The following is a 13,001-nucleotide window of genomic DNA, read 5'->3' as shown; positions in this document are numbered from 1 at the left end:
AGAGAGAGAGAGAGAGAGAGAGAGAGAGAGTTTAATGTATTCAGCGACAATGTTTGCTTGATGTAGGCCTGCCGGTACACAGAAATTCTCTCGTGAGGCATCAGCCCGCTTGCGGGTTCAAAGAAAGTTAGGAGCCCAATTACATGGAGGGGGAATGGGGGTTTAGATCTGTGACAAGGGTTTCACTTCTAACAAACATTATTCTTATACATGTAAAAATCAAGACAAAATAGGCAAAACGGTGCTAAAGGGAAAAGAAAGCTGATGAAAATGACGAAAAGAAAGGTGGCAAATTGGGGTACTGGGGAGAGGTGGAAAAAACGTACTAAGACCATTACCATGACAGAAACTAGCAAAAATGACAAACCAAAGCGCATGGGCAAGCACAAAGCAAATGATTCAGTGATAACCTCCAGCCTTATCCCCCCCCCCCTTCCACATACACTTTTTTCTTATTAAATAAATGTAAAAATGAATAAAAAAGGAAAGACCACAATGTAAGGTAGCAGAAAGAGGAAAAATCTTCCCACTAGCTCACAAACGCAGATCTGAGAGCCATCACTGCTGTATTCTAGTGATAAAACCTTTAAAGCGTAGCTGGGATAATTAAAATCCCATTGTATCATGAGCGATTATGCAACAAGCTTATCTTGCCTTAAGTATCAAACTTTTGTTTGTAGCACAGAATAAACGTTTAGTAATTCATTTAACTGCTAACTTTCAGCTCAAATTAGCAGCTTTAAGTAGATTCGCTTCTTCTGTTACCTTTCTATTTTCTTCAATTTTGGGGGGAACATTTTCGATTTTGAACAAAAGCAAGAAATGAAGAAGGCATGTTTTTGTCAACTTGGCTCAAATTAGCTATACAGTCGACAATACTCATTGATGTCAAAGAAATATGAGAAGTATTTATGAACTGATTATGAACTGAGTCACAAAATATGAAACTTTCTTTGATGAATGTGGACATTTTACCAACAATTACCCTTGAAAAGAAGCAAAACCGCAGTACAGACAATAATCTGGGTACCCTAAGAGTTTATAGAAGTGTAAAATGACTTCACTGATTCATTTTCAACTAATCTGATAGATTTAACTGTTCATGGTACCATCTTATATATTTACCCATTGAAAAAGATTTATTTTTAAAGAAAAAAAAAGTAGTTTTCATACATAGCAATGGATACAGCAGCAAGATTATGAACAAAGCATGGATTTTGAGATGGTAAGGATGATGCTGCAGCAAAAGGGAAAGCTCACAGCATGAGAGCACAGCTGTTCAAGGGAGGGTACAATTTTGGATGAATGACAGCACTCTAACACTATCAAAAGGCTTTCATAAGCTTCAATTTCTTTCTGTTCCCACTCTGCATCTCAGGGGCGGTGATCTATAATAGGCCTAGATATTTCAACTCACAGTAGACCCAAGTTTTATGCAATACAACCTAGTCAGAAGCTTGGACTCAGTGTCTGATACTTTCATCAGCTGTTTGTATTTTAAAAATTATATTTACAGGTAAAGCACAAACTCTCATGGAATGTAATACATGAGCAACAATTCCTGAGATGATCTGCTTGAACCCACCATCATAACAGTGAAAAACCACTTTGGTATGGGAGGCAAGAATCGAGTCACATGGCTAACCATAACCAGTTCACTGCGAGTTTTATCAAAAACTTATGATTACATCGACTGAAATACTTGAAAAGAGGGAGAGTAACAGAATAATCCCATCTAAAACTTTTCAGTGGCTTTGATGTTGCCAACTAGAAGAATGATAAACTGAATATAATATATGACGCCAAACACAATCCCAGATTACGTTTTATTGCTGTACTAAGAAGTACGACCCATTTCAAATATTAAAGTAAAAAAGGAAGAAATAAAGAAAGCAAAACTGATCTATCACCAAGGATGGTAAGGGCAAAAAAATGTAATATCTCTCCGAGTGTACTACATCTTCTTTATCAATTATAAAGTAAAATTTATTTCAAATGAAGCTATAAACATCTCTGAAGTAAGAGTAACTTGACTGTCATTATGAAAGACAATTGATTAATTAATTATAAATGATGCTGCACTCGTTTTACTGAGTTGAGATAACATGTTTCGTACTGACATATCTAAAGAACAACTCATTCTTTGCAGAGCTGGTAACATCTCAGAGAGGGAACAAGACACCTTTGAGAGGGATCACACGAATTGATAATATTCTACTCACTAGATGATTTCCCTAGAGTCTTTGATTCCTGTAACTTGGCCAAAGCTGTGAGGTGAAATAGTAAAATTACCAAACTGACCACAGGAAGAGGCATTTCTGATACAGAAGTCAAAAGCTGATTACCATCAGCGAAGATTTTGTAGAGTAAAACAAATCAAAGCAAGTAAAACTTATAAATTGTCATATAATAAGTAAGTAAAGACAACAAAATAAAAGCCTCAGACCCTCTGAAAGCAAACAGTGAAATGCCCTCCCCCCCCCAAAAAAAAAAAAATAAATAAATAAAAAATTACACTACACCCAAGAAAGACTTATAAACAGCTGGAAAATAATGTACGTTTACGGTGACAACAATCGTATTCTTTCACAGAATGAACAAAATTCAGGGATTTCTGTGAACATTTTAAAAACCATCAATTTGACCAATGGCCAAAACCAAGGCATCTTAACAAGATTTGCAATCAGTGGAAAGGACATCCAGGCCTTAAATCAAAATCCCAAAGGAATATAATAGAGGTACAGACCAAAGTTACAATTCTTTCAACAAAAATTAAACCCAGGAGGGCAAATGGCAAAGACTTCAGATCAGTTAGCGAGGAAAGAAAATTGTTTTTTCTTTTAAATTGTAGGAGTTTTTAACGCCCCCATCAACCCAATGTAGAAGTCAAGCTTTGTCCTTGCTTGTCAAGACCAACTCGTCCTGAAAGACGTATAACATCCCAGCAGAAAGACCGAGGTACTTGATAAAAAAACCCTCCCCACTCAGAAACTGCACTGGGGTCTCCTGTGTGCAATGGCAAAGCATCTAACCGCCACACCACAGACACTGGTGGATTAGAAAGGAAAACTAGGATTTAAGCTATTAGAGCTAAAAAAAAATTCAACTGTACAGCTGATTCCAATTAATTTTGAAAAAAAAAATGACCTTTGATGTTCCTAGCTGAATAGAGGCCATTATTGTAAAAGATCAGAACAGCACAATTTAAGACAGGGAAAATTGTTACTTTTAAGATAAGATAAGATACATCGTTATTGTCCAGTTCCTGGCACATTGGTTTACATCCACTTGGGAGGAACAAACCATTGTGTTTTCTGTCGCAGATCAGCCACAGTAACCATCGGAAAACAATTATTTTTTAGAAATTTATTTTCAAAACTTACTGCATAACATCAAATTATGGGGAAAATACAAGCCACCCCCCCCCCCCCTCCGGCCGGATATGATTACCCCAGGAGGGCATCTCCCCACCCCCCTTTCCGAAACCCCCTGGCCCAGATTGTAAAAAAATCTACAAAATATCACACTACCAAGCAATTAGTTGAATTAGTATAAAAACCATCGAGATTTCAAAAGACAACAATTTGCGACAGATACTAATTCCTTGTTTAAAAACAGGTAAAAATGAAAAAGTGTTAATATGTGTCTGAACATGAGACAGGAGTAGGAGTGAAAGTAAAATCTAAGTTTATATGAGCCTTTGCCAATATGTGGGTAACTAAAATGTAGCACAGAGGGTTAATCTGTCCTCAGAGGAATTCGCGCTAACAACCCGCAAATTTTGCGCAACTTTTCCCATTTTCGTGAATTCCCGAATTTTAGGCAATTTTCCGCAAAAGTTGGGAAAATAATAAAATTTCGTAAAAAATAACCTAAACTTTCTTCCATGACCAAAAATAACGACGCCAAGGTGGGCAATTCGTACCTGAAATACTGAAATACCACCTCCTTCATCTCCTTAGTCCTGTTTACATGTTCAAGAAACGGATTGTTGAGAAAGAGAAAAAGGCATTCACTTGGACCGAATCCTCTTCTAGCTAGATTTAGATCTACAGTTACAGTAAATCGATCGTAAACACGAGGTTGTGCCATCCCTTTCTGGAGTGGCTTTGAGCTACATTTTTTCCACATGCACATCAGCAGACGTGGAGAGAAGCTTCTCTTTCTACAAATTGCTCATTAACTGTAGGCGCAGGTCTCAGTCTGAAGAAACAATCAAGTCCCTTTTATTCCTGTATTACAACCACTTGGCGGATATTGACGTTTTCAGTTAAATTTTCCATTTTGTATATAGACCTAGTCTACTTTGTATCCTGCATAGAGACATTCCCAACGAGCATTTTTATGACATTCTATGTCAATAGATCTCAATCATACATAGATGACATTTGATTGTGCACAGTCCATTTGTTTGTAGACATTCACATTTATTTTTTAATTTGATCGAACAAAACTCATTTTGGTTACTTTGATTGCAATGAGCACGCCAACAATGTGTTCCATGACATTTTTTTAGCTATACGCTTCTTGCAACTTTTCTTGCAACTTTTGCTAATTTTTAGCAACTTTTTGCAACTCTTGCTATTTTCAAAAGCAACTTTCTCCGGGGACCGATTAATGATAAAGTATTTAATTTTTCGTTTTTACTCGAATTTTTCCTCTAACAAAAAACTGTATTTACAGACCTACAGAGATGGCATACTAAGCTGGCGTTACTTAATATCAAGTCAAATTCTTTCGGACATAACTACGATGACACAATTTGTAGAATTAGTACATATATAAATTAATTATTTTAACAGTTTTCTTATTACTTTAATTTTCAAACATAAGCATGAAGAGCATTTAAAAATGGTAAGGATCACACAAAAAAGAAATTCTGAATGCCATTGTGTTTGCATTTGTGTCATCATACTTACGTCGGAAAGAAATGAAAAACTTTCTGTTTTCATATCTTAATTTTTTAAAGGAAAATAACGATTCAGAAGATTCAATTTGAGTCACAATGCATGTTAATGATGAAAAAATGCCACCTTATTCACATTTTACTATATTGGGAAATATCAATATCTTTCGAACATAACCATGATGACACAAAATGAAAAATACCCTGAAAAGTAATTTACGGAACATAAAATTATTTCAATAGCTTTCTCATTGCTTCAATTTTTAAACATAAACTTGAAAAGCATGTAAACTTACAGAAAAGAGAAATTCTGAATGTCTTTGTGTTCGCAATTGTGTCATCATAGTTATGTCCGAAAGAAATGAAAAACTTTCCATTTTAATATTTTAATTCATTTTTGGAAAATTTTGGCTAACAAAGATTCAGGAGATTCAGTTTGACTCCTAATTAATTGCTAATGGTGAAAAAATGCCACTTAATTCACATTTTAATATGACTCTATATGCAAAATATCAAATATCTTTCGAACATAACCACGATGACATAAAATGGATAAATGTTTGTCTTCATTTTGGAACATATCAATTTACATCAAATATTCCCCTCTCGTTGACATCTAGCCAAGCACACGTGGTCGCATCTAGATCTACCACTACTTGACAATTGGAATGCAGTGCAATTTTAATCATTACTTGGTTTAAATTTAATTAAATAGGGGGAAATATTTTTCGGACATAACAGCTTTTTTTTAACATAACATGTCAAGATTTGATGATGAAATAAGAAAAACTTAAATGAATTAGTCTCATCCATTGTTATGCTTTTCGCCGGCTTGCATGGCACAACGATACGCTTAGAATGGATCGACAAGAACAATGCACGTTCCTCCAACCCTATTATTTTTTGTTTTCTAATTGGTTCTTTCGAGCAATACAAATGATGACAGAGCATGAGGCGTTTACTACAAAAGTACACATGGTCACAGCCTCGGAATCAGTCAGGGCAGAAAAAAAACATTGAACGATATTATTCTCGTTCCAGGGGTCCAAAATGGCTGATAGAAACGAAGTCATGAGGAATCTAGGTCACTTTGCGAAATGACTGCACGAGTTATGCTCGAAAATGAAAATATAGAAGGTTCACAAAGAAAAAACAGCGACAAATACCACTATTCCTGATACAGCACAACAAATAATGTTTATAGAGGAGTAAAAGTGTAGAAGGATGAGTTTCTCAGCAATTATTTAATTGTTGAGCTTGACGACAGAAAAAATACAAACTCGATGCGTTACATTTTGCATTTGAAAAATAACATCGATTTCAGAACAAAAAATATTTGTAAGATCTCTACTGATAGCCCAATTGCTGGATCTATAACATCATATCGTCGGCCTGGTGATAAAACCGACTAACCCACAAAATGTCCAAAAAAAATTTATTGGCCCTAACGATAGCAAATTATCCATTTCATATGCTCTTATAGTCAGATCTAAATTTTGCGTAGAAATGCCTTTAAAACATTAGAAATAAAACCGTATAACCCGGCATCCATCGGATTTTAGCCCGATGTTTCCGACTATCCCAGCTGCGAGAGAGGGAATGAGGGTTGACTGTATTTGTCACGCTAACAATGAGCGGCCACGTGCTACGTCACCGACTAAACCCGGCTTCGACTCGTCTCCGGACTTCGTTTGATGGTCCAGAATTCGCTCACGTAACCGTGTGAGCTCTTAAAAAAGGGAAACCTGTGTCATATTTCTTGTTGGTTTCATTTGGGAGTTATATAGATCTGGTTGTTCCCTCTTTTTTCTTCGTTTAATGCTGCTGATAATGTTATTAATGACTAAAACTCTCCACTGTTCCCACAGAACTGTTTATCTCGTGACAAGACAATGCCGGTTTTTCAAACGCATCTTTATGGATTTTGTTTCATTTGAAACTATTTTGTCTGCCCACACGTTCTTCTTTGTCTTTGTACTTGAAAGTTACCGAATTATTAAGGCATTTTCCCTTATTTGGACTACTGTCTCTTCTCCATATTTTTTCCATCGCAATTGAATCCACGAAGTCGGTAACTTTTCATTATTTACTAACTCACTCAGAAAAAAGTGTGGGACCTGCCCAGCACATTATCTGCCCCCAACGATCTTTTTTTAAAAAATACTTTTTCTTTTTTTTCTTTCATTTGCAGTGTTTATTGCAGTCAATACCTTCTGAAACATCTTTCGACTTTCTTCGTTTGTGTTTGTGTAGATTATTTTCTAAGTGTCATAACATAATGCTTTATCTTTATATCAAACCTTAACTTACATAACGCTATAACATTCAATAAGATGATGCCACCCTTGCTGCCTCACCTCTGACCCTCAGCACAGTGGAAAGTGATCAACGTGACCAAACTAATCATCAGCTGATAATACAACAGTTATGTCACCTTTGATCTCTGCGAAAAGGACATGGCATGAAAACGATTGGAAGGGTAACAAAATGAAGAGGTTGAAAGAACTGGAAATGCCTCAACACATCATGTCAAGGAGGCACAAAGCAAGCAGGGTGTGAACTCAACGTCCTTTGCAGTTGTAAACTGGTTGGTACAAAATGCAATGACTGGTCACTCTCTTGGAAAGAAAAAAGAGCCTAGGTATAAAATGCCATGATAAACAGGATAGACAAAAAGAGATCTTACACAGCAAGTGAAAACCCAAGGAGAAATGACACCATTCAATACCACTTAAAAGAGTCAATGGTCAAAGTTTGTAAAACAATCTTCATGAACACCACACTCCTGACCTACTGGTTTATTTAAAGTTTCTTCTCCAAAAAAAACAACAACCAAGAGGTCCCCCCCCCACCCCCTAGAACACATCACACCCACCATAAGAGAGCCAAGGATGACAAGTTGTTCCATAAAGAGGAGAGGAATTTTTTGACAAACTTTCGAAGATATCATCCTGTCTACAGATGACAATCCAGAAAACGTCAGATCCGCATCAAGTATACATGGAGAACTTTGCAGAGAGGGTGAAAGCCACATTGAGCTATCAAGTGTTCTGCCAAAAGTTCAAGAAAAATGATTTGGGTTTACTTTCAACAAAGAAAGACCAGTGCGACATTTGCACCAGCTCCGAATCTGGAAACCACACAGAAACATAATACTCAGCTCATCAAATTTGAATATGAGGAAAGCTGCAGCTAGACCAGAGAAGGAGAAGGACAGGAAGGCTGCACTGAACCTAGAGAACAAAGTGTGTGTTCTTTGTATGGAGATCCAGTGCATCCTTCTGGCCTCATCTAAAGACATCCTCCTTATATTATAAAACAAAACTGGCTGTACTCAATTTTACGATTTAGAATTTTGCCACCAGAGACGCCAGATGATAGGTCTGGTATAAAAGTGAAGTTGGTCTGAGCTTCAACAATTTTTAGCCTGTCTGACTCACGAATTGATATTGCAAGTGACTGACTTCAACCACCTCGTCATCTGCAGTGATTGGTGCAACTACTAAAACAGAAATGCCACCCTGGAGAGTGCAATGGCCTCGCTGGCCAAAGAGCTTGACATCACAGTTGAGCAGAAATTCTCACCACGGGCCATACCCAGATGGAAGTGGATTCAGTCCATGGCACTATTGAGCGATCGCTCCAAAACGCACTAATGTACATCCCAATGGACTATGTGAACATCATGCTCCAAGCCAGACGCATTCCCAGGCCCTATGAAGTTATTTACCTGGGCCACAGCTTTTCAAAGATTTCGCAAAGGTCGGAGAGCACTAGACAATCTGTCCAGGGAGAAAAGCAGGCGATATTATTATGTAACCAACTTCAACCAAACCATTGCTGAGATAGCAGAGCTTTTGTGTGCCTTTCTGCTTTCATTTCTTTCTTAGTATTACTTTTTTCCAGGCATTTGAAAGGCCACCCAGTACCAATAGTACCGAGTCAGACACTGTCATAAATTCTAAAGGCCTGCTGATGCTGCTGCTACTAGTGTTGTTTTTGCTGTAGCTGATCCCCCTTACCCTTTGAACCTCCTGTTCTTCTACTGCAAATGTAATTAATATATACCCATTGCTGTGTTCTGCTTCTTCTACAAGCTATTTAAGTTAAAGGTTCAACTTTGTGACTGCTATTTTTGTCCGAATTGACTCCGTAGCACTGAAATGGCAGCAGCTGATAGTATGTTGGTAGCAATAATATCGTCCTCCTCCTCTTCCTTCTTCTTCTTCTTACTCCTCCTTCTCCTCCTTTTTTCTCCTTATCCTCCTCCTCCTCACCCTCTTCCTCCTCCTCCTTTTCCTCTTCTTCTTCTTCTTTTTCTACAAAAGATCACGACGATAGAAACAACTGATTAAATACGCTACCGCCAAGTGTGGCGTGGCTGCACTCAACCAAACTCAAGGCCAGCAGTGGCTTCCTGATAAAACCGGCCAACCCACAAAATTGAGGGTTGGTCGGTTTTATCCTGAAAAATTTAAGCGACATAACTGTCAAACCCACGCAGTTTCATTAAAAGCGATTTTTCAAGGAAAAAAAGGTCTACAGTTATTCGGTAAAGTGTTTTTATAACTGTTTAAAGCATTGGTTTGTCGTTAGACGCATTTGTTTTGAAATAAAACAGTTTTTACCTTCTCTTGTAAAATTTACCTCGCTGGGGTTAGTCGGTTTTATCACAAGGCCGACGATATGCATGAAGCAATATAAATTTCAAAGCTGTTGCACCATTTTTATTGAAATATGAAAGGATTTTATAAGGTATATAAAGAAACCCCCACTTATTGGAAAAGGTTTCATAAAAATAAAAAGGTTCATCACGTGCTTGACCCAGTTTGGCTTGAAATAATTAGCCTACGACTTCCTTCACCGACATAGGTATAAACATTTAATAAGCCTAATTCAAGCTTATTTAGATTCTAAAACATCCATAATAACCCCCTCCCCTTCCTGAATATCCCTTTCGTGGCATAAAAAGTAAAAACACAATCTACAACGAAGAAGCACCAAAAGTGTAGTTTATGGCCACTGAGAATAGCGCAGGCGGGTCTTTGGAATATTCTCACCCGGTGTGCCTTCACTGTGAAAGGCCAACAAGTGTAGCGTTCACAGTGAATAAACGTTCATGACAGCGCTCTTGTGTTGAAAGCATGCAATTTCGTTTGAGGGCAGTGAGAGAGAACGAGAGAGAGAGAGAGAGAGAGAGAGAGAGGGGGGGAGAGAAGAGTAGCGCGAGAACTCCTGGGCAAAACAAAATGGCAACCCGCGTAGTTCGGCTCGATTCGAAAAGTGAAATAGCCATAGCATATTTGTTGACGATCAAATTAGGGCATTAGCTTACTTTTGTGCTAACGTCATTTTTTCTTTGTTGTTGTCTATCTGATCATCCACTCAAATAGACAGTATTCAGAAATTCGGAAAGCCAAGACTGGCAAGTCTCACTCGGGGTGAGAGGTTGATCGTATTTTTATTCTCACTCGGGGTGAGAGGTTGATCGTATTTTTATTCTCACCCGGGGTGAGGATAGCCACTTGCGTAGTCTAATCTAATGTATAATTGTAGTTGAGTTAACTGGGGATCACAGCCAGAAAAGCATGATATAGACTATAGATCTAGAATCTAGATCTAGATCTAGATCAAGGCCTATATTCTATAGGCCTATATCATGTAGATCTAGATTTAGGCCTGTGCCTGTGTTATATGTCTATGTGCGTCGTGTGTAGGGGGTGGGGGTGGGGGGGACCGAACAAAAACTGGCAACCTCAGAGAATGGAAACTAGATACCTAGCCAGCGCCTACTAGATCTAGATCTAGATCTAGATCTAGATCTAGATTAGATCTAGATTTAGATTCTAGAAAAAAAACTTTATTTTTTCAAATTTACGAGGACAACTCTTTATCCTCCTAGACTATAGATTCTACATCTAGAATCTAGAATCTTTTCTTAAGATTATACTCTAGATCTAGATCTAGATCTAGATCTAGATCTAGATATATCTAGATTAGATCTAAAAATCTAAATTGTCTAAATAACTTGCCAGCTGACTTACGTTCTTTCCGGTGACGAGAAGGCAAATTTTCTCTTTCATTCTTCCCAGGAGCGCATAAATTGGCTGTTGTCCTTTCATCTGCACGTACTGCTGTTGGCCACTCATCATTATCAGCAGGTTTAGAAGTAACCTCAGACAATTCATCGAAAAGGGATTTTCCTCCCCCAGTTTCTTCAGTGGGGGCATCCATTTTTGTTGTGACAGAGTTTTTTTCAGATACCCTCAAGTCCAAAAGCTCATTTCAGAGATCTGTTTGTTAGCAATAAAGCAACTCTTGTAGAAGAAAAATGGGCATGGATCTTGACTGAAACAATACTCAGATATAGATATATTTTGAGTTAGTGACCAACGACTTCTAAGAAGACCTAGTTGAAGTAACACTGTATTTGTTTATTATGCGGACACTTTATCTTGAGAGTATCATAACAGTAAACCGGTCACGAAAATATTACAACCCAGTGTACTTTTTCAGGATTTCTACTAAATGAGGTGTGAGAAATGAGACCCAAACTTCACTTCAGAATTCAAAAATCTATGAAAAGTAATATTTTTGCCCATTACATGAGTTAATGAAGAAAATTTAATTTAATAACCAGTCCTTAAAATGATGTATGATTAGTTTTATCCCACACCGTAATGCTGTATTGAGCTCTTCTGCAGAAAAAGAACTGTTTTTATCCACAAACAGGTGACGCCCACTAAAGGGCGCCTACTTTCGTTTCCAAGGGTCATCATATTTTATTATTTTTTCATCATGAGGCAGGACTGAGGAGGGCCGTTTTGAGTTTCTGGCCAGAGAATTGTTTATTGTACGCATCATTAGTCTTGAGAATAATTGTATAAAATTACGTCTTGTTCAGGTTACACTCACCAATGGTCTGGTCTTAGTGTTTGGGAGCCCTGGTAAAAAATAACAGTTAAAAGAAGAAAATAATCAGAATTGCCTTCCGCAAGCTCCCTGGAAAAAGGGAATCTCCCTTTCAAATTTCATTTTTAGTTTTATTGAAATTATTTATTGAGATAGATCTAGATTTATCTAGATCTAGATTCTAGATCTAGATTCTATCCAAAGTAATTTCTGATAATAATTAACTCTCAGTCAAGATTGAAAGTTGTGAAACTGAATGATCTGTCGTCTGTATTCTGTATTGTAGAAAGTAGGTCTAATTTATTTATTTAGAATGGTGTTTTGTAAAATAATTGTCTGTCTTCTTTCTTAAAATTAAAATGTTTAACAGCTGACAGTTGAAGGTCTTCCACACATCACAACTGCACCAAGTTATTCAATTTTGTTTTCTTATATAGACTCTTTGTACAGTGTTTCGGTTAGAAAATGTATCATCAATGCATGAAAGTCCCATATTACTAGATCTAGATCTAATCTAGATCTAGTACTGGAATTTCCAAAAAGAGACCCTCGCCAATACCTACCAAATAATATAGATCTAGATCTAGTGTCCGAATTCTGAAGGCGAGGCTTCACCAAACTTCACTTGGGATGGAGCACCTGCGGAGAGGCATATCTATGTCCATGCATAGATATTTTTGTTGCAAACACGTAAAGAGGGTTATAATTGGAACCAATCAACTACGGTGCTTTGGCTGGCGTCGACTATGCACTTCCTCAAGGTAGAACTTGATTAAATTGTTTTTCTCTTTAGTAGTAAATATATGTGCATCTCTTCTCAATGTGATCCTGGAAAGATGAGGGGGAGAATTTCTGAAAAAAGTCAGAGCAAGTAATATGTATTACTTGCAGTGGCAAGAAAAATGAGTTGCTCAAGTGTCTCCAAGTATCATTATAATGTGTCTTCTACCCTCAAACTAAAGTATCGTCAGAGTTAAAATATTTTTCTTGTGATAGTGATAACGTTATTGATGCTCTGCTGGTTCAATTCATCTCTCCCATAAAGTTCTCTTCTCAGTTCAAGTCTCACAATTAGGTGACACCCTTGTTGATTTTTTTTGGTCATGGGATGATGTGCTAGTAAAATTATAATACAAGATTTTAGTGCACATATATTACTGCCTTTTTGCGTCATATATATATA

At 37.3% G+C, this 13,001-nt stretch overlaps 2 protein-coding genes across 5 annotated transcripts in view; one reads left to right on the top strand and one right to left on the bottom strand.

Annotated features, from left to right (window-relative positions):
• LOC101861716 (RUN and FYVE domain-containing protein 2) overlaps nucleotides 1-11,159 on the bottom strand; it is a 128,288-nt gene extending 117,129 nt beyond the window's left edge. Inside the window, exon 1 of one of the 2 annotated variants that reach the window (XM_005092497.3) lies at nucleotides 10,951-11,159. In XM_005092497.3, the coding sequence (XP_005092554.1) occupies nucleotides 10,951-11,140 (190 nt within the window). In that variant the 5' untranslated portion in view covers nucleotides 11,141-11,159. The remainder of the gene's footprint in view (nucleotides 1-10,950) is intronic. The other variant, XM_035968246.1, reaches the window with a different exon arrangement.
• Nucleotides 11,160-11,667: 508 nt separating this feature from the next.
• Nucleotides 11,668-13,001, top strand: part of LOC101861024 (bifunctional methylenetetrahydrofolate dehydrogenase/cyclohydrolase, mitochondrial) — a 10,890-nt gene continuing 9,556 nt past the window's right edge. The window contains exons 1-2 of one of the 3 annotated variants that reach the window (XM_035968240.1): nucleotides 11,668-11,759; nucleotides 12,394-12,579. In XM_035968240.1, the coding sequence (XP_035824133.1) occupies nucleotides 12,449-12,579 (131 nt within the window). In that variant the 5' untranslated portion in view covers nucleotides 11,668-11,759; nucleotides 12,394-12,448. Of the gene's footprint in view, nucleotides 11,760-12,188; nucleotides 12,580-13,001 lie in introns of all 3 variants that reach the window. The other 2 variants (XM_035968239.1, XM_035968238.1) reach the window with 2 other exon arrangements.

This window comes from Aplysia californica, unplaced genomic scaffold (assembly GCF_000002075.1).
Source record: "Aplysia californica isolate F4 #8 unplaced genomic scaffold, AplCal3.0 scaffold00047, whole genome shotgun sequence".
Classification (NCBI taxonomy): domain Eukaryota; kingdom Metazoa; phylum Mollusca; class Gastropoda; order Aplysiida; family Aplysiidae; genus Aplysia; species Aplysia californica.
Note: the sequence above shows the minus strand (reverse complement) of the source record. Positions and strands in the feature narration are given on the sequence as shown.